The 22,247-nt window shown below is 40.0% G+C and overlaps 1 protein-coding gene across 1 annotated transcript; it reads left to right on the top strand.

The window, feature by feature from the left end:
• Nucleotides 1-8,681: 8,681 nt before the first annotated feature.
• Nucleotides 8,682-13,074, top strand: LOC118212791 (tumor necrosis factor ligand superfamily member 15-like). Its single transcript, XM_035391091.1, has 4 exons — nt 8,682-9,175; nt 9,890-9,914; nt 10,418-10,468; nt 11,985-13,074. The coding sequence occupies exons 1-4, from the start codon at nt 8,969-8,971 to the stop codon at nt 12,431-12,433; spliced, it is 732 nt and encodes a 243-aa protein (XP_035246982.1). The 5' UTR covers nt 8,682-8,968; the 3' UTR covers nt 12,434-13,074.
• Nucleotides 13,075-22,247: the final 9,173 nt, after the last annotated feature.

Below are 22,247 nucleotides of genomic sequence, written 5' to 3'. Positions count from 1 at the left end.
AGGCTACTGTTCAGGCTCAGTATGATAAAACCTAGGCTATCAGTTGCATTAGTTTACCAACAAGTAACCAACTCCCTTGTTTTATCACTACCGCACAGTTACAATACAGTGTTGATCGCTGGGCGAGTGAGAGTGACCATTGCCACTGTCATTAGCATAAGGAGCATCATGGACGGGGTTGTCATTTGTGCAGCCTCCCGCCCTGAGAAACTCGACTGAAGAAATTTGGTTTTCTTCCCTTTCTCTTCGCTTTTGTGCACCAGATTTATCCTGACACACGATGCCTGCCTGGCTTTTTGCAGGCAGGAAACATTACCCGGTGTAAGGATTTAGACGCGGTGACACAGAGGAAAAACCTGACTCCATTAACCCGTAATGTGGATGCCTGTGCGAATGCGGGTTTGCGTATACGTGTGTTGACTGGGGTCTGCAGAAATAGAGGGTGGAAAGACTTGTAACCCAGACAGCAAGACTATCAACCACTGATGCCAGGCAGACATTTTTCAGCTTTTCTTCATGGTGCAGAAACACAGTTTATAAGATACCTGCTTGGATAGAAGGTCGTCAGAGAACAATTAGATGAATGTCTAAATCCTTACACGGGCTAGACGACACAACGATGTCTGGTTTCACTCCCCATAGGAAAACAAAATCCAAGAAGAGATCTCATAATTGTTTCTTTCATTTCTCCTAGACACAAATGAGCTATTTTTAATACTAAGGCGAGACCAAAGGCTTTTTCTCCTACTTCTCAAATTCAACTCAGGAGAAACAACCACATATAATCTCATTTATGTCTTACTCTGATCAAAACAAGAGATCTTTAAATGATCTTAAATAAGCCTAATTTAAGTCTCCTGAACATGGGGCCATGAGATCAGAGAAAGAGCTCAAAGAAAACTCAGCTATGACTCCTAGGATCTCATGATTCTTCTCAAATATGTCTCAGTTTTATCATAGTGACCTCATGAGAAACAACCGCATCTCAATTCAATATCCATTCATCCCAATATCCTAAGTCTCAAACTCATCCTCTCATTATCTCATCTTTTCTCCTGAGGGGGTTTTAGGAGCAACAATTCAGATTGAAGTGATCTCAAAAAGATTTACAATTGAGATCTTATTACTTTCTTAAAGAAAGAAAGGACTATCCTGAGCAAAATATTTTTTCCTCTGGGTCATACTTTCGGTAGCCATCAAACAAAACCAACAGGGCAGCCCTAGAGGGTTAAATCGAGTGTCACGCTTGGCACAACAAAGGAAGAGTCAGTTCATTTTTTAAAAAATACAATACATTTCAATGTCAACTGTGATTAAAATAATAAATTTTATATTATATTATAAAAATATATTATCTCTTTTTTTTAAATGCAAACATATACAGTGTTACTTGCCAACATTCACTAAACAAAGTTTTTTCATGAATTAGGCTGAAGTTGGTGTCTATGTCTGAGTGCTCGGGGGGGGGGGGGGGGGGGGGGGGGGGGGGGGGGGGCTGTGGCTGCTCATATGGGTGTGCCACACCCACAGCTCCCTCGCTAATTCTGCTTTCTGATGGAGAATGGAGATGGTGGGGCAATCGGACTGAGCGTGACTGCCAGCTGTGGCCTTGTATAGCCTCTCGGTCAGAAGTGAACCTGAAGTGGATTAGTGGAAGCTCACATGCCAGGGCAGACCTTCAGCTCCTGTTTAGAACGGACATTTCACATCAAGAGAAAATTGTATGGGTTGCTAGGTGGTTTTTATCCCCAAAATTTAAGTGTCTCAAACTGTTGACACTTGTTCATGACAGACCTGGATATGCAGAACATCTGCATGCATTGCAGAGCTGTGTGTAAATGAAACCATTTATAAATCAGTACGAGCAACCACATCCAAACACACACCTTTTTGTCTCCATTCTAGAGTAAAACATTAGGCTATGTTTATATATTCCTTTGCCACAGACAACACTGAACTTAATTTAGCATGATTTTTTTTTTTTTTCAGAAGTTCAACCTAAACATGATTCTTTATTAGCCTAGCAAACTCTGCATTTATGGCTCTGGTAGGCTACTAGGCTACTTATGACGTACCTGCAGTGGACAAAGACTGGACCATGTAAGATGGAGAACTGCAAGTAAAGCAGTCAAACGGCGTATTTGTGCAGATATATATTATTTTTGTCGACAGATTCTTGGTCAAATTGCTCGTATTACCTAATTTACTGGAAATTGATTAATTACATTTGTGGCAATGAGCGTAGTCAATATCATCTCGAGTAAAATGCAACCACACTTGAGACCGTTTGTGTAAACTGGGATAGAATTGAAAAAAGAAAGAAAGAAGAAATAAAATTAATCCAGGATATTACATCAATTTCTAAAATTGCACCAGAAATTATGTTTAAAGAATATATTAATTAGTTGAATTAGAGTACAACTGACATTGACATGAGGAAGGTGAATTCAATTTTAGCCATTTCTTTAAATCAGAAAATAATCACCAAAAGTGAAGTTATATAATAAAACTTGAAATAGATGACATAATATATCAGGGCCCAAATTAAATTTCAACCCTCGCTACGCTATCAATTTTCTGTAAAGGCCTAAATTAAAGAGAAAAAGAAAATGTTATGCCATTAATTAAATCTGTTGAACATGATTTAATTAGTGGCAAAGAACCGATTTCGTGTGAAGCAAGACGCCCTTTCTGTCTGAGAAAATCAGGCCATAGATTGTGTTCTCTGGCTTCAGGGGGTTCCCATGGTATGAAAGAGTGGATTATGTTATCACAAAACTGTGTCCATAATATGTGTCCAATTCAGGTATGTTCCCAGGTTGGGTGTTTAAATGCTTGTATGTGTTGAAGATGGGTATGTGGGTGTATTTGCTCTGAGGCTGATTTGATTAATATTTGTAACCAATGCATGGGCTATGACAGGAGGATATGAAAAGCATAACAAAGTATAATATCATAATTAGAGGGGCCATCACCTTCGACACATACAGGGGAAAGTGTAACATGCAAACAGATATGATAGGGGAAATCTAAACAGCAAATAATGTGAAAACAAGGAAGCAAGATTCTTGGATGAGTAGCACCTTTACCTGCCAGGAATGAAGGTGCCATTGGTGTCAGTGATCAATTACATGACATTACATTACAGGCATTTAGCAGATGCTATTATCCAGAGCAACTTACACTGTATCCAGTTATACAGCTAGATGTATACTGGAGCAATGCAGGTTAAGTACCTTGCTCAAGGGTACAACGATAGTGCCCTACCGGGGAATCGAACACGTGACCTTTAGGTTACACGACCAACTCCTTAGCCATTATACTACACTGCTTCCTACATGAATGCCTGGCAGCAGTTGATCGTCTTGCTTTCCGGGGTACAAGTCTTGCCACTATTTCAGCTCACCCCAGTCAATGCATGTATACGCAAGCCTGTATTTGCACAAACATCCGCATTACATGCTAATGGAGTCAGATAAACTTGTTTTCCTCCCTGTCACTAATTTTAAATCCTTCCAAGTAATTTACCCTTATAATTGTAAGTTTCAGCATGTAAGTTTTGAATAAAAATATAAAATGGATAAAAACAGTAGCAATTGTCCTAGGGTGTAATAACCTTTGCAAAGCACGATAAATCTGTAAAAAAATTAAAAAATGTAAAAAAAGACGTGGATTGGGATGAGAATCCATATCATGGGCCAGCTTTCATTTTCAGGAGTACTGGGGGAATTTTGACATTGCCTTTCCTGATGGCCTTTAACATGATAGTCTGTACTGATTGCATCACGATTTGTGCTTCCCTAAGCTCTCTATAGTTCAGCTTCTACGTCATACCTTAAAACCAGAACGCCCACCAGATGTCACTTTAATGTCTGCAGGGGTTTTCATCATCGCTGCCTACTGTTCCTCCTACACACCTCACACATCCAACATGGGTGTTGGCACTGCCTGAGTCAGTTCAGAGTCTTGGAAATCGTTCTTCCCGCCCCCTTCTCCCAGCAGGGAACCCCCGTGATCCTGCTCAGTTGCATCAGCTTTGGCACGGCCAGCCAGATGTTCCGCCCCCACTTAAAACTTGCGATTTTCGCAGTCACTCTAGGGTGAACAAGGCAGCCAATCAGCCGGGTCTGGTTTTCCAGCTCCACCTCAAACCTCACGGTTACTCCCCTCCACCTCTCAGATCACTATTTTGTGTTCTTTTTTCCCCCTTCCTCCTCACTGAAATTACCTCTGTCCCGCTCTGCCACAACTTCCATGATCTATTACCTGAGAGCAGACAGCCAACCCACCATTTGTGTTATTATTATTATTATTATTATTATTATTATTACTATTGTTGTTATTGTTATTATTGTTATTATTGTTATTATTGTTATTATTGTTATTATTGTTATTATTATTTGCGATATTCAGACAGGTGGCAAAGAGGATAACAGAAGGGATCACAGCTCCGAAGTAACATCTGTTGCAAAATGAGTATTCTACCTTATTGGACCTGTGTTCTGTAATTGTTCCAATGACCTTCGGAATGCACTTATTGTACGTCACTTTGGATAAAACCATCTGCCAAATAAATGATATGTAATGTAAACTCAACTCCATCCAACACTTCTGGAATCAATTGGAAAGCCAACTAGCCAGGCCTAATGGCTCAGTCAGTGCCTGACCTCACTAATGCTTTTCTGACTGAATGTAAGCAAATCCCTGCAGCAACGCTCCAACACCTAGTATAAAGCCTTGTAGAGGGTGTTACAGCAAAAAAGGTGGACCAACTCCATATTAATCCAGTGGTTTATTAATGATCTCACCAAAAACTCCCAACAAGGAAACAATTTCACCAATATTTGTATTTTTCTAAAGAAATGCTCCTTAGTTATTTTTAATGCATTTACACTCCTCCTTTTCCTTCCTGTTTATTAACCAATTTCACCATCAATATTGAGATATGTATTGTGTATCACACAAAAAATATGAAATAAAAACATGAGATTATTTGGGAATACTGACCCCAACTAATCCTGCTCTTTCAAAAGACCCATCTATGATGCCCTTAGTTTGATATCTTAAAAATCAGCACTTTCCAAGCAGAGCTACCCATATTACTGTACTGGAGCTTTAGGCCCTGAGGAAAGAATGCCCCCTACTGGCATTATATTATATTACATTGTAATGTACTAGCCCACTACCTGCAGTTTAGTTTTCTCAGGATGTCACATCTAACAAGTAACCAAGGCCAGGCCTGCTTAGTTTCAGCAGTACGCCATAACAAGGGCATAGTGTGGTAAAGAAACAACTTGGCAACAACTTTTCTTTTTTCTTTTTGCATTGGGTTTGAATGCATCGTTTTAAACTGTATGTTCACACAGTGCTTTGCCTTGCTGTGCAGCATCAGGGCCTCATCTTTTCAGACAACAGGTTAAATCGCTTTGCACTGGTATTATGAAATCAACCTGGTAACCCGAGACAAACGCTCAGTGGCAGGAGTATATCTGTGGCTTTAATGTGCATATCTTGCAGTACGAAGAGGGCATAAAATGACTGTTCTGGGTAGCCTATCTCACAAGCTCCAAATATCCAAGAATGTTTTGACCACTCTTGAGCACGCGGAGGGCTGATCCTTAAAATGGCAGGAGGCTTGGATCTGCAATACGCAACAGAAAGCCAGGAAGTTGCAAAATGCCATGCTGTCATCTACGCCGTGCATTTTGCAATAGGTCGTTTTATTTTCATATTCTTACTCTGAAAGGAGAACATTCTATGCGTGGATGTAAAACCAAGGATAGACGTAGTTTCACCCTTGGGTCTATGAAGCAATCGAGAATAAGGGGGAAGTGGGGCACTGAAACTGGACTCCTTTGTGAAACTGTGTACTGTACCGCACCACCTGACTAGATCTCTTTTGCCTCCTCCTTTTATTAATAAACTCAAAACCGGAGGAACAACTGCAGGAACTTGCAGAGACTAGGCAGAAACTTGCACTTGGCAAGTTTTTCTGTGCGTGACTGGACTTGGCTCAGCATAAAAAGGCGGGGAGATGTTGCATCAGAGGGAAACGGTGACGTTTTACTAATGCTGGCGTTGGCGGTTCCAACGTGAAGGGACCCCAACATCTTGAACTGCTTCCATATGTTAGGACAGAGCTGAGCAACAAGGGCCGTATCTGTTTTTGTTTTAGCTGTGGCATTTATACTGCCTTCAGAAAGTATTCACACTTTTTACACATTTTGTTACATTACAGCCTTATTCTAAAATTTATTAGATTCATTTTTATTCTCATTAATCTACACACAATACACTCTAATGACAAAGTGCAAACAGGTTTTTAGAAATTTTTGCAAATTATTTTTTTAAAGAACTGAAATTATTATACATTTACATAAGTATTCAGACCCTTTGCTATGACACACAAAATTGAGCTCAGGTGCATCCTGTTTCCATTGATCATACTTGAGATGTTTCTTGATTGGAATCCACCTGTGGTAAATTCAATTGATTGGACATAATTTGGAAAGGCACACACCTGTCTATATAAGGTCCCACAGTTGCCAGTGCACGTCAGAGCAAAAACCAACCTATTAAATCAAAGGAATTGTCTGTAGACCTCTGAGATAGGATTCTGTCAAGGTATAGATCTGGGGAAGGGTACAAAAAAATTGCGCAGCATTGAAGGTCCCGAAGAACACAGTGGCCTCCATCACTCTTAAATGGAAGAAGTTTGGAACTACCAGGACTCTCCCTAGAGCTGGCAGCCTGGCCAAACTGAGCAATCGGGGGAGAAGGGCCTTGGTCAAGGAGGTGACCAAGAACCCAATGGTCATTCCCATTTTTCCACACTTAGCTAAGTGTGCTTGGGTATTTACACACTTTGGCGATGTATTGTGACGTGGAACGTAATTTGCATATATACTTAAATATTTATTAAGTGCCCAAGTGCGCAGGGATTTAAAAAAAAAAATTGAGACACTTTTTGTCCCATACAATAATTAATTGTAGTCACACTACTATTAATAGCTAGTACTGTGCATAGCTTGATATGGGCTTGCTAACTACAGACATATTAACCAAGCTTGCTAATGTTATATTCACATTAACAATACCATCATGATGCTATGATACAGTTGAGGTCAAATGTTTACATACACCTAGGTTAAAGTCAATTCAAACTACTTCCCTAGCCAGTTTTTTGTTTCAACACGAGTCCACTAGGTGGCATTCAGAAACATTGGAAGCGTATGGTGGACTAGCTTGTCTTCTTTTTAATGGCGTACTATACAGGATTTTTAAGCCTGTCTTTACAATCAGACAAGTCTCCTCCTCCGTCCCCCACCCACTTAAGTCAAGTAAGTTTCCCCACCTGACGTAGAGCTGGACAGCCAGATTTATGGTTAGTACCATGAAATGGGCGACCGTGTCGACAGTAAGAAGGCATATTCGATTATTGCTTAATTAATTCAATTTCGTTTAACATAATAGTGGTTTTATCGTTGGAACTTTAAATTATAAAATGTAAGACTCCAGCGAAAGGCCTTATTGTAGCCAGCTACACGTCCAACAGAAAACAAGCCAACTCTGCGTTGCTTTTAATCCCATTTGCGAACAACAACTGACCGCCGAGGAAAAGTAATTCCATTATTAACTCTACCTCTGGAGCAAGCCAGTTTTTGTTTCGCTGTATACAGCTACACCCATCCCTCCCCACACAGAAAACTGCGCCACACCCAGAAAGAACCTGTGGTATTTCAGGAAGCAGGATTACTGAGTTAGCAAAGTAAAGCTCGGAACAGGTCTTTTTACTGCAGTCCATGCTACAGGTTCCAGGTTTTACTCAGCGCAGTTACCCAGCTAAACTCAGTAATCCTGCTTCGTGACAGGGCCCCGAACACATTTTAGAACAAATACATGTAAACATTCACGAATTCGGCGAACGTTATTTTCAAACAATTTCAAGGTTGCAAAACAATATCAAATTTCAACTTGCATATTGTATGCCTTTTATAATAAACAAAAAATAAACAAATTCTCAACATACTGATGCATTTTTGTTCTTATTTAGAATATTGAATCCGTAGAAGTAAAGTGAAGTGTTCACGTGGCCAGATGATTACGGGAGATGAGAACATTCTATAATAATGCAGTCGCAACAATTGGGCCAGTGGTGAATAATAAATAAATGAATAATAAATAAAGGAAATCAAGGAGCTTTTAACTGACAGTATAAGAAGTGATTTGTTGGCCTATCACCTGTGTTGTCTTGGCCAGTATTCTATTTATGGGATCATCTACAGTTTAATAAAATCCGTGTTTGCTATACTCAGCATAGGGATAGTATCTGTGTGTTCTGTTTTGCTTTGATGCATTTCAGTTCTCCTTGTGTTTATAGGTATTTAAAATATTAATTTAATTTAAAAATATTTATCATATGGACTTGGCAAAGTGAACTCCTGGAATATGACAATTGTTTATGTTATTTCTACGGATTTAACATTAATCCCGCTAGTTAATTACGTGAGTTCAAAACTATATCAATCCCATTCAAATAATCACATGTAGCCGACTGACGGCGATGAGTGGGTAGGCTGCGCCTTATCCTTACGCCGAGAATCCTACAATTTACAGTTTTCACTCGCTATATCGGCGTCTCACATTTTCTGCTCACCCATGTGATTCAATGCGCTGCCACTCCCACATTACTAAGATTCGCCCTGTGAGTCCTGGTTTGGAATACAACAACCAATATCTTGGGATCCGGCGGGACTTTCCAGACGGTTAATCAGTGCAACAGCGAGGGCAACGCGGCGAAAACACACCGATTGTGCGTAGGTGGTACTAAAAATAGATTATGGTTCGACACGGGTATAAATTGTGCTTATATGAATGGAGTGGGATACAAACGGCACGAGACCCCACTGTTTCTGTTCCTCTAAACTTCAAGCGTTTTGCTGGTTACGCGGGAACTTAACATTGGAACATGGTGCGAGTTTGCAGCGAGAGCAACGGGATCCAGTGCGAAGAGGGGGAGATAAACGGACTTCAGTCGGGGGACAACGTCGCTGTCCTGATACTCCTCGACCACTGTAGGGCAGCGAGGCGACAGGAGTGCCTCTCGCGTCTCGCCATGGCTTTCCTACTGATATCAAGTTTAGCAGTTTTCTTCTTTTTTCGGATGACTCCTCAGGTAAATTTTGAATGGCAGTGTGGTGGCACTGGAATCTTAAGACAGGCTTAAGATCATACAGGTGTTGAAACGACAATGCCATGAGGTACGGACTAGCGTCTGCCAGAAGCCGTGGTTATTGAAGCGGTTTGGAACTGTCAGTCATTTGACAGAGGCGCACGGCAGAGTTGACCATTTGCTTTAGAAACCAGGCAGGTCAACCTGAGCTGGCAATGTATAATGTTTTTCTAAAAAAAAGAAAGTATTTGAATCAATAAGCTCAAATGCAGGTTATTATGAAAAACTTTATTGTACTTTACTGTAATTTGATCTCAGTTCAAGAAAAGATCTTCTTGGTACAACAAGGTAGCAACAGACCTACGTTGAGCATAAATAAATACTTAATACTATGATAATTTGTCTTAAATATTAATAACAAAAGTAAATAGAATATAGAAAAAGTTAAATCATTTTGGTCTATATGTGACAGAGTTAGGCTTGAATTGTCATTTATTGCCTACCTTGGAAAATGGTATCAGAATTTTCCTTCTTGGATATTAAGGAAACATCCTGAGGATTTCATAAATGTTTAATATGTTGTATTATAATTTGTCCTGGTGGCGACAGAGGTTGTGGAATACGAATTGGCAAAAAGGTGTCCATTAATACCTGAATTCACCTGCTAGTTTATGCTCTTTAAAATCTAGCTTTTGTCACTTTTTTGTCTTTTTTCAGCATGTGGATTCTACTCGGGAATACGGTAGGTATTATTTATTATTTTCAAAAATAGTAGTGACGAAGTAGCAATTTATATAACTCCTTATTGCTGAAAGGGTATGCACCTGAAAATAAACTATTTGTGGAACCTGAAGAGTTGAATGCAAACGGCAACCTACACAGTGTTTACGTTAAAGGGAAAGAAAGCAGTAAAACTTAATTAAATATATGATTTCAGGAGCCTTAAATGACAAATGAATGGATGTAACAAAAATAGGCATACCCGGCGGGTCCCCAGGAGGAAATTTGGAAACCACTGGTGGAGAGTACATTGCAGAACTACTTGCTTGATTGACCGAAGGCCTTCGCACATGGACACCATACAACTAAAGAGACACAGGGCTGTAGCGGAAAACTTGAATTTCAAATAATGTTGCACACTCAATGCCCTCACTCCTCCCCCCCCCCAACCCATCTCATGTTGTTTCCCATGCATACATAGAGCATGAGATTAGTGTGTTAATCTTGTTTTTCTTTACTTCACAGGTTTTTCACAGTTTCGCCAACAACGTGACAACCCGCATGCACACCTGACAAGTATGGCTCTGTTATTAATGATCCAATTCACGCAAAGCCAGTGGCTACATCGAGTTAAGTAGGCTGAAGTTTGCCTGCTATGTCATGCTGCAAAAATCAGATTTGAATTTGGAAGGCAGCCCTTCGCTGGTGTTCCCAGTTCAAATCTAATTTTTGCAGCATGACGTAGCAGGCGAGCTTTCACCTACGGAACTCAATAATAATAATAATATTTTTATATTCGTAATTCGTTGTATGACTGTCTGTGACTGAGTGTTTCTACACATGCCTGTGTGTGAGGAGTGGAGTGAGAGGAAGGAAGGAAATTGTTTAGATTAGTGTGCACAATTATGTAAAATATATACAGTGTACATTTTAATAACGATGCTTGTTATAAATGGAAAATGTGATTAGTTATAACAGCAGCAGCAGAACTAGACCTAGAGGTGAATGCTCGGACCATGCAACTAAGAGCAGGAGTGACTGCTCACACGTCACACTCAATATCTAAAGATGAAATGAAGGGCATTATGTTGAGGTTTAATTCCACTGGCAAATGCTACCTTCTTAATTCAAATCTGCGTTATCAGGTGAATCTTTCAATGTGAGCATGTGGGCAACATGCCTTAAACTTGCTGTTTTTGATAATTTCTCTTAAACATGCAGCTGTTGAGTAGCTTGTGGTCGTGGTGCAGCTAACTAGCCTTGCTGCGAGCAGTTAGGTCCGCGATAACCAATGTGGAAAAATGGAAAATCGGAGGGAATAGTAATTGGCTCTACCAACTGATTAATACAACTATGCTGTTATTACTGCAATGGCGTACTCAAAAATGAACGCCCCTATGCAATCAAAAAATTTTATTCTATTTAAAGTAATGATAATGCCACAAGGTAAATATGTAAAGTTATGTTTTCTAAGTTCATAAACAGGAGAATAATAGAAATTTCCTATTGATGTAAAACTTTTAGTTTCTAAACACAGCGGCTGGAGCTCTGACGCGTTATGTGTCCATTATGTGTAGACATATTCACTGTAAGTTTACTTCTGATTGGCAGCCCACTAAATCTTGATACTGCTGATTTGTTAAAGGGTCAATGCCGTGCTACACAATAAACATGGTCTCTGAATAACAATACAAAAATCCACTGAACAGCATAAGAACTTTGTTGCTTTCAAGATAAAAAAAAAGATAAAAATTGTGCTTGTGCTACTTGTGCTACTGTGTGGCCTACTTTAAGGCTGAAAATAGTAACTGTCATGGGAACACCTGGTACCGCAGTAACTTGAGAGGAAGAATTTTTTTAATTGCCTACTTTTCCCTGTACTCAAACCTGCATCTCCAGTTTCCTTCACATTATGTCAGTACCTTGTTGTGGGGTTTCCTGTTATTAAACTGAATGTGTGCTTTTCTAAGGTGTCATGGGAATGCACAATAGGTTCATAAAAGGGCTGATCAGACTCACTTGCTGCGCATTAAAACTGTGGATGTCCTTCACTGTCAATTCACCTGGTTGTTTTTTTTTTTTTTTTTGTCAGTTCTGGACCCTGCTGCTCTTTGCCCAACAACCAAAACGAACACCCTGGCATGGGAACCGAAGGACGGGCTGGCACACACCGACAGTTTCCACTATGACAATAAGAAGCAGGCCCTCGTCATCCAGTCGACAGGGTTTTACGTCGTCTACCTGCAGATCACCTTCAGGAAACCAGAGGAACCCGTCTGCGATCCCAAGCGCGGACCTATCCTCCTGGCGGCCGAGGTGTATGCCGGAATCCCCAGCTACACCGAGTCCACCCTCATGACTCTCTACGAGTCCATGCCCTGCATTGGACTGTACCGCAAGTCTGTGTTCACCTCTGGCATTTACCTGTTGGAATCCAACACCGAGCTTAGTGTGAACGTCAGTCGTATCGACCTGGTTGACAGGTACAGTGAAACGAAAACATACTTTGGGGCATTTTTTTTTGATGTGGAAAAACAATAAATGCTGAAAAATGGTATGGTCTTTTGGGTAGGAAATCTACAATAATACTATCTGTGCTTTAATTATTCTGGTTAGTTTGTATTATTATTATTATTATTATTATTGTTATTATTATTATTATTATTATTGTTGTTGTTTATTTTTGTTATTGTTGTTCTTGTTCTTATTATTATTATTATTATTATTGTGTGTTTTTAATGTATGATTAAACTGCTAATTAGAGAATTCACTGTATTTTCCAAATGGAAATGTATACCATAGAACCTCAGAGATAGGAACCTCTAGATTCAGTCACTGTTAATCCAGTATATGAAATTGCAAGTAAAGTTGTCTAAAATGTCTCCTAATGTTCCGTGAATTTTCGTCCCATTTTCTCTCATCTTCACTTGGGGATTCAAAGATATTCCAAAGGAATGACATTTATATAATGAATTTTTCAGTGGCTTTTTAAATTTGGTTTTTAAGAATATGGTAATTACCTATGTAAAATGAACTTCTTTACCTGGATCTGAAAGAAGACCAGTGTGTTTTACATTAAAATTTCACTTACATGCTATTACTGTGTAACTGTATACTATTTCTCAGTGTGGAAGGATGCCACAATTTATGCAGAGTAATTGAATAAATACATTCAAATTTCACATGCTGTCTTGCCTTGTTACTTTCATGTTGGAAGTTTTGCTTTATTAATGACATTTTTGAGGGTATACATAATGGATGAATGGATGAAATTAATGATCACAAAAATATGATCAATAAGGTTTTATTTGGTTGTTAGAGAAGCTTGGCTTTCTACACTGAGCTTCAATAGGCAGAAGTGCACTCAGCATGCACGATTGCTATGCAAAATAATGTGGGGAACTCAGCTGTGTCAGGCCACTAAATATGTCAAATTCAAAAAGATGTAAAAGAGTAATGAAGCTTTATTGTGATCCTGCCTTTGCCTCGAAGCAAGGAAGTACTGAACCCCGGCTGAGGGCCACTGTGTGTGGAGTTTGCATGTTCTCCACACTGTGTGTGGAGTTTGCATGTTCTCCCTGTGCTCCTGTGGACACAGTAAGATGCTGAAGACGAAGATGCTTCTGCCCTCAGCATGCACAGTAGAGGCCGTCTCCAGTCTCCTCCCGTGCTTCACATCCTTGCCTCATCCTGGCAATCATTGTTCCACAAACTGCTACACATAATGAAATTGGCCAGTGAAGTTTTCTTTGGTTGTCAGGTCAGCTTGGTTTTCAACCCAGGGATTCAGTGGGCCACAAGCTATTTTACACTCAACATGCGCAAGAGAGGTTGTTTCCCATTATTTCCTAAGCTTTACTCTCTGGCCCCTTCTACCCGCTCCAGTCCCCATGTACATTCCATGATCATTTCAGGTAGGCTCAGGATGCAGGTAGCGCCCCTGCACACTCTTACATTCATGTCTGAGACGAGGTGAGTCATCCACAAAGAATGAATAAAAACCTGGATGCATCCTTGCTGACTATATAGCCTATTTTCCCATTCTTTTTACCCAGGCTATAAATAACCTCCTCATTTCCAATTTTTGAGCAATCCTGTGTTCACTGGAAGAGCATAGTCATGGTTTCTGTGGTAAAGGTTTTAGTCACATATTGGTAGATAGGCCAATGTAAATTTTGAAAGTGATGGCATCACTCTGAAGTGAGAATTTGTCTGACAATATAGAAATTTGTTCACTGGAATCCCAACCTGGTTGTCATTTAGCTACTCCTATGTCCAAGAGAATTTCACTTCTGAATGACAATCAATCAAAATATTAGGTAAGCCATAACACAGTTTTGAAATGCCTGAAACAGACATTTTGTTTATCATAATTGCCTCACACACTCAAATTCTCTTGGACACTGAAATCCACATTCACTTGCAAGGAAAGCCATGCGTAGAATGACGTTGAGAGATGACGTCATGTTGAGGAAGCGAGGATTAAACAGAATATGTTTATTTTCTGGACCGAGCTGTTTTAACAGAGCATTACCCCAGTACAGCTTTCAGCATGCTAAATACTGAATACAAGAGTTATTGTGTGCTAAAACAGCTGGTTCAGAAAATACATTTTGATAAGCAAGGACGAATTAAAAATATGCTTATTTTCTGAATCCAGCGGTTCCAATAGTTAATGCCCTTGTTAAAATGTTCAGCACTCCGAATACTGAACACAAGTGGTATTGTGTGCTAGAACCCCTCACTTCACTTACATAAAAAATATATTTCATGTGATTTAATTTAATAATTAGTTTTAGAAATGAAATATTATCAATGAAATCGCCAAATTCATTAACAGGTCAGTCTACAGTAGACTAGTGGAATCAAAAAACAAGTCAAAACAAATTCTATATCAGATCTTAAATTAAATAATAGAATTCAATAAGAAGCAGTCAATTAGCATAATGAATTAAAATCATACATTCTTTGTTGAATCCAGGCTTACTACTTATCAATCACAAAACAGAAGACATTAAACAAAACATTAAGCAATTAATTTGAGAATACCAGAAGAGAGAGGGAGAGAGAGAGAGAGAGAGAGAGTGACTGATAAGCCAGATTGATGGTTTTTGCTTGAAACTGGAATTGGTTCTAAAAAAATGGAAATTTCAACTTTCAGGCCTCAACACTATTATCCATATAGATTTTCACTCACTGCTTTCACTTAAATGTCACAGATGCATTCAAACATAAAGGAATATGCCTGGGATGTAGCCATGCAGGGTTTCTGATCCCTGAAATAATATCCTGTGTCTTCTGGTTTCTGTTCCAAGAGAAACTCTGCAGGAGGTGAGACCCATAGATCGACTGACTAGATTAAATTTCCACAATCACGTTTGCTTCGTGTTTATGGAGGGGAGAGCAGGCCTAAACACATTAGAAATAATATAATATTGTATCCAATTCACACTTTTAAACATTTAAACACTAGATATCTAAAAATATATTCAATTTAATCCTCACTTTCCTGAGAGATTGGAGGTTCCACCGAGATAAGATTTTGAGCAGACTGGTGAACTATATAAATTATACAATCTCTTCTGAAATTAAGTCTTTAAATTAAGTTGTAACCAGACATGGACCAGTTGCAAAGGAGAGAAATTAGGGAGGTGCCAGTCTATGCTATCCTAAATGTAAAGGGGAGGTTTGCACTGAGTGTGTAGATGTTGATACAGAAATCGGAACTTATTTCTTCAACAGGACCCAGGCTTTGATGAAAGTTTGGATGCCATAAATTAGCTCAAGAGGACACAGTTTGGAAAGCTTCATTCCCTTTCCCATTTTATATAGGTCGCTTTGTAACCAAATGTCGAAGTTCCTTTTTTCTTTTCATTCTGAGTAACTACCTCGACAAATACCCCCATCGCCATGGACTCCACTGCATGCAAGCACAAATGTAGAGAGACTGGGAGCCTCCGTTTTTTCCCCGTGGAATTCATGGGAATATAGACGGAGCCGTTTTTCCAGGACATCATGAACGCCGTGATGTGAGCCAGGCAAAAGAGGTTCCTTTTGATCCATTGCAGTCGGCCCCTGCTACCCACTCCGCCCAGATCAAGGACGCTGTCCCACCCCCCTGTGGTCTCCCCCTTCTTCTCTTGCTGAATCTGGGGAATCTCTGGTGGCTGCGCAGGCAGAAGTGGTTCACTGTGTGGACTTGCCTGTAATATCCCCTGTGGGGGACCCAGCTCTGTCCCCGTCAGCCTTTCTTCTGTTTCTTCTGCAGGTTTTGGGTGAACTATTAGGCAGCTGCTCCGCATAAAAGGGACAGCTCCGTAGGATTCAGTACAAAGTCCCATAGCGAGAGCATGGCAATTTCCCTTCTTGTGGCTCAGGAGGAGAAGGATTTATTGTCACCCACACCCTTCTGCACAGTGACTGTTGAAGGGGAGAGAGGAAGCTCTGAGGAGTTGACAGGCTTGGATATTTCCATGGACACCACCTCCGACAAAAGTAGTCCTCACCCCGCTTCTGGGAGAGCAGGGCTCTCACAGAGAGAGGGTACCTGCGAAGGTCTTGCTCCTCTGTCAGAACAGGAAGGGATGGAACAGGAAATCCACCCATCGAGCCCCAGCCAGTGTTTTGCTTGCCCTCAAAAGCATGGTCTACACAGTGCAGTTGGACTCTCTGGACTCTCTGATCTCCCCACCACCAAGTCATCACACCTCCAGTTCTCATCCATGCACGTCATCCGTGAGACCAACTTTCTGACATCTGAAGTGGCCGGTCAGCGATAGAGCTGGATGCCTTCCAGGGACCGCCAATCCCTGTGCCCAGAGAGGGAGCTGATGTTATTACTGGCTTTGACCCCATGACAGAGCTGAGACTGTGGGTAACACTGGGCCACCCAACAAAAAAATTTTATTTGTACAACACACTTGTACAACAAACATGTTGCCTGGCTTGGAGTCAAATCCCTTTTTTTGTTAAAATGAGCAACAAAAGTACAGCCAGTGCGTGGCATTTCATACACTGACACAGCGTGTGGCATTCTACATGCTGACACTCTGCGTGGAGAGTGTGGAGTAAAATTGACCGTATGTCCCCCGAGAGATTACTCTGGTATGCGTACATAATTACACGTCTTTACTGAGTCCCTCTACAAACAGAGACCGAGGGACAGACGTCACAGCACCAGTCAAAACCAACTCAAATAACTCCCCCACAAGTTTTGGGAAAATTCCAGAACCCGCCTTTCTTTTAATTGTATAAAGTGAATGGCTTTTCAACTGTTCTGAGAGCTTTCATACAGACGTGTTGTGGCGCTGTGTGGATTCTCCTTTTCAGCCGAATAAAGGTATCTGAACTGAATATTGTGTGTAAGTCTGTTGGACTTACTGTTGGATCGACCGGGGGAAATTAAGGTAATTTCGGTGTGAAATTAATGTCTGTAAAGAACAACTGAGCTGCTATGCTAATGTATGTCAGTTTTCTGTTGGTAAAAAAAAAAGTCAGATCGATAAGGAAATTAGCAAAAAAGAAGAAAAAAACATTGACAGCAGTAAGAACAGCAAAGTGCATAAACATCTGCCTGACTGGTGAAAATGACACATCTGTGTGACCATAGCCACATACACACAATCCAAATGAAATATCAAAGTAATAAACTTGCAAACTTATTATTATTATTATTATTATTTCAAATTTTCAAAGATTCTTTTTTTACTATTGTTTAAATCACAGTCCGGTTTTCCCAAGTTGCAGCTCAGCATCTATGTTTAGAAAACGACTACGGTGCATGTGATTTATTACTTCTTTTTCTGTGTGAGAGTGTGGAGTAAAATTGTCCCCTGAGAGATAACTCTGGTATGCGTACATAATTACACATCCTTATTGAGTCCCTCTACAAACAGAGACCGAGGGACAGACGTCACAGCACCAGCCAAAACCAACGCAAATAACTCCCCCACAAAAAGTGGCAGCTATTAAAGTATTAATAGCACACACATTATTGTCCGTTTCTTCTTCCAGATTAGCAGAATGAAAAACAGCAGGAAATTGTGGTGTGATATAGTTAAGAAAACCTACCGGACACAGCTATGTCTTCCCCCGGAACATGCCAGAAGTTAAAAATAGAAATGGAAAAACAATATGCTGCATTGCTGAGCTAATACATTGTGAAAACTAAACAGCCAGGAGGCTAGGCAGACGAAGGCCGGTGTTTTGATTGATGTGGTAGGCCCGCTGTGGGCAGACAAACAGCCATATGGACAGATTAAAGACATGCTCAGACTGACTGAACTGAATTCACCAAGTTGCATCACATGAAGACACGCTTCAGCAGACCTGTGGACACTGCAAACATTCATTTCTATGAACTTTACAGAAAATGCAAACACCTGACCAGTTTCTGCTAAAACTGGCTCTGACTTGGCTCACCACTAGCTCCCTGGAAAGTTCCCTCGCAGAACCTCAAACATCTTGCCCTCTGAGAGCAACCAATCATGTGCCTCCATACTCAGGCATGGTGTGCATCATGCGCAGGAAGTGTTAATGTGCAGTTCACATGCATGCAACTGCTGTTCCATCACACCTGAAATCCTACAGCCCACCTACACAGTATCCAGGAGCTGTGGTGGAGTGCTAGAGGTCGTACAGTAGAATAAAATTCACAGTTGGTTGAGGTGGTCACTGTTATGATTCTCTCTAACCAGAGCCAAAGCATGTAGGATACTGTCTACTTGCAAAAACTGATACCTGAGAGTCAGGTAATTCATCTTGCCCGGTAAGGACAGAGGTTTAGGTGGCAATACTTGTCTTGTCCCTGGTGCAGTCGGTACTAGATCTCAGAATCTCATGTAGATGGACACACAGACATGCCAAAATACAGACAGACAGACAGATCCAATTTTAGCTAGATCCAGACACAGAGATACAGGCCGATAGCCAGACAGACAGACATCCAGACAGATATAAACACAAAAAATAAAATACAGATGACAAATGACAAATGCCAGCTAGACCAAAACACGGGTGGAATGCAGTGTATCTGGGGTGTGGAGGTGACTCATATTTACCAGCACTAATTTGTTTCTCCCACGGGATTTTTGTCTGTACCCTCGAATGTTCGAAATTTGGCCCCCCAGACACAAAGGTAACCCTGAACCCACTCAACGAACACATGCTGATAGAATGTCTGAAAGGATGTGAGGGGGAGTTCATTTAATGTGGCTGTACAGCAAATCGGTTAAGGAACAGATGTTCCTCTGACAAACTGGAAAAAAACAACACTTAAAGCCAGTTCGTATTCCAGCGATAGAGTGTCCCTGTGACCAACAACGTGCGCTGGATGTTGCTGGTCGCAGTGACATTTGCTTAATACTTTGAGCAACTGTTGCCCCGTGGTCCCTGAGGATGCCACTCGAGCATAAAATACACTGAACTTAGTTATTAACCTGTAGGTCGTTTGCTAGCACATTAGCTAACAGTCACACAGTTACTGACCCACAGATTCATACAGTCCCGTTTGTACTGCAGTGCAACGTGTACTCTTTGAAAGAGGTATGCTGCCGGTCTCAAACCCTGACCTTCATCACCCACTCTTGCACAACAAGAGATTTTATGATGTCACTTAGCTAAAGAGGGAATGGGAGGGAACAAATCACAGTTTTATTGCTTTTCTATGAGTGAACCCACATATAGCAGAGGTTCACCCACTTGTTCTGACACAACTCATCAACATAAGCACCTGGGTAAGAGTGTTTGCTAAAGACCTGAAATCTAATATCACAGATTTTATCAGTCACTTTCCCACCCTCAGTCACCCTTCTCCCACCTTCAGATGGGTACAGTCAGGTGGAAGGTATGCAGTACTGTAGGAACATGCCCTCCAGTCCGCATCCTCAGTTCACATTCCACACCACAAAGGAATAAAATGTTAAAAGTAAAAAGTCAAAGTAAAAAGATTTTAAAAATCAGCACTAAAGAAGTCACAAAAGTCACGTTATTAACAATACGACACAACGAATACAGAACTCAACGCGCCAAATGGCAGATATAAAACGGATGAAACGTAGCCTTGCCTGTGACTTACTGTAGCAGGATCTAGCAAATAGGATTGCTATTACCTGACATTACAATCATTTGACAGTGATGAATAGTACTGGAAAATATCTGTGTTTCTCTTAGGAATACACATACCCCCCTATTTATAATCACTAAGTGTACCCTAATATTAACCAAACAAACAACAATTAGTATTGTAACAAAAGAAGGTACAACTATACAGATAATCGTACACAGGCCAAGACTAAAAGCTGGGTTGAGTAAGGAAGGAGTAGGACAGGAAACGTACTTCTGTAATGTGAAAACCACCTTACACACAGCTAAACATGGCACAAGATTCATGAATAATATATACAAACTGATTTGAAAATAATGGGATTTGGGGGGGTGGGGGAGTCACCTTTTCCCACCTGTCCTAAAGACAATAAACCACACATGGGTGGCAATATTGCATCTTACAAACGAAACATTGGGTAGCTTTGGAAAAAACATGTTTAATTTGTGTGAGCTAACTTTGTTTCTCGTAACTTGGCCTAATTTTGATAGAGATATGGCAGGTCTAGATTTTGAATTAATGACTTACAGACAGTGCTTTGTATATGTGAGTAACTTGGCATTTTTGTACACTGAAAACATGTTTTTCTTAAATTTTTTCTCATACTGAACCCTCTAACCCTATGTTTTTATAGACAGTTGAAAAATCCACCACATTCTTTCCTTAAAATTCAAATTCCAATTGATTACTCACACAAGATGACATATTAACCAAAGGGGGGGGGGGGGGGGAGGAATGCCAGATCAAATTAAAAGGTGCAGCACTGGCTCATAATAACATACATGTTTACAGCAGTCTTATTATTATTATTATTATTATTATTATTATTATTATTATTATTAATAATAAAAAATAAGAAGTTTCAGGCATTCATCAGGTTTGGAGTATGCTTTGTGCTTTTGTTTTGTTATCTAATAGAGGCCAAGGACAGCTCAAAAAAGGTTTTAAAATTAAATTAAATATGTATTCCTTGGGAGTGAGTGTGGCACACAGGTTATGGTTTTTTAAATGGTATTGAACATGAACATATTGATTGAAGTTGGAAAGCCAAAATACCAGTGCCAAGTCTAACAACACCCCAAACAACACCGGTGCATACAAAATGTGTACAGGACATTGAAAAAATATAACTGAGTTAATTTCGTGTGTGCCATGTTTTCCCCGTGAAATTAAGAAAAAGCATGTTCATGATCAGATCATGTTTTTTTGTTCCAGCCACAGTTGCGATCCCAGAATTTTAACAAGAAATTTTCTTTATTCAGTGCCTTATCATGTTTAGAGGGATTATTTGCCCTCTTAAACCACATCAAATTAAAACTGATCAAATTAAAGACTGAAATGAATCAGAAGGCTCCTCATTTTGAAAACGACTGGAGCATGTTGGTTGTGGTTCCTCCCCAATGTGGGTGCACCAAGACTTACAGAAGGGATGCCACAATCCAACCCAATAATAATAATAATAATAATAATAATAATAATATATTCATTTATAAAGCACATTTTCATACAGAGATACAGCTCAAAGTGCTATACATAAAAAACAAGAAAGAAAACCCATCAATAATACAAAACAGATCAATAATACAATAGAATAAAAGTGAAATAGAGGAAATAAAAACAACAGTACATGTTAAGATATACAAACAATGGTAATAGATAATAAAAACACTATCAGTAAAGGTGAGAAAAACAAAAGGCAAAGCAGGCTAACTGAAGGCAAGTTTAAATAAGTGTGTTTTAAGAAGTTTCTTAAAAGTATTAAGAGTGTCTGCCTCTCTGACATTGCCTGGTAGGGCATCCCAAAGCCTAGGGGCATAGAAGCTAAAAGCCGCCTCACCGCTTCTCTTATGGTTAACTTTCGGAATCACTAAAAGAGAAGCAGAGGAGGATCTAAGGGTTCTACTAGTCACTTAAGTATTTTGGTGCTAAACCTTTTATCGTTTTAAAAACCAGGAGAAAAACCTTAAAATCTATTCTAAAACGCACAGGTAGCCAGTGTAGTGTAAGGAGTGCTGGGGTAATGTGGTCTCTCTTGTTTGTGCGAGAACCCAAGGGAAGTGTTCTGAGCTGTGACTCACATTTAGTTTGGTTGCTTGCCTCTAATGACATTAAATGCATGACATTAACTGCATGAAAAGTAATTATTAAAACATGAATGATACGCAGAGTACTTGAAGAACCGTATATTCCGGGATGTCTATGGCCAGTCTAAAATTAAAAAATTTAAAAAATTAAGAATAATCCGACAGAAAT

This window comes from Anguilla anguilla, chromosome 14, assembly GCF_013347855.1.
Source record: "Anguilla anguilla isolate fAngAng1 chromosome 14, fAngAng1.pri, whole genome shotgun sequence".
NCBI classification, from domain to species: Eukaryota; Metazoa; Chordata; class Actinopteri; order Anguilliformes; family Anguillidae; genus Anguilla; species Anguilla anguilla.
This window is presented reverse-complemented; position numbering and strand designations above follow the sequence as displayed.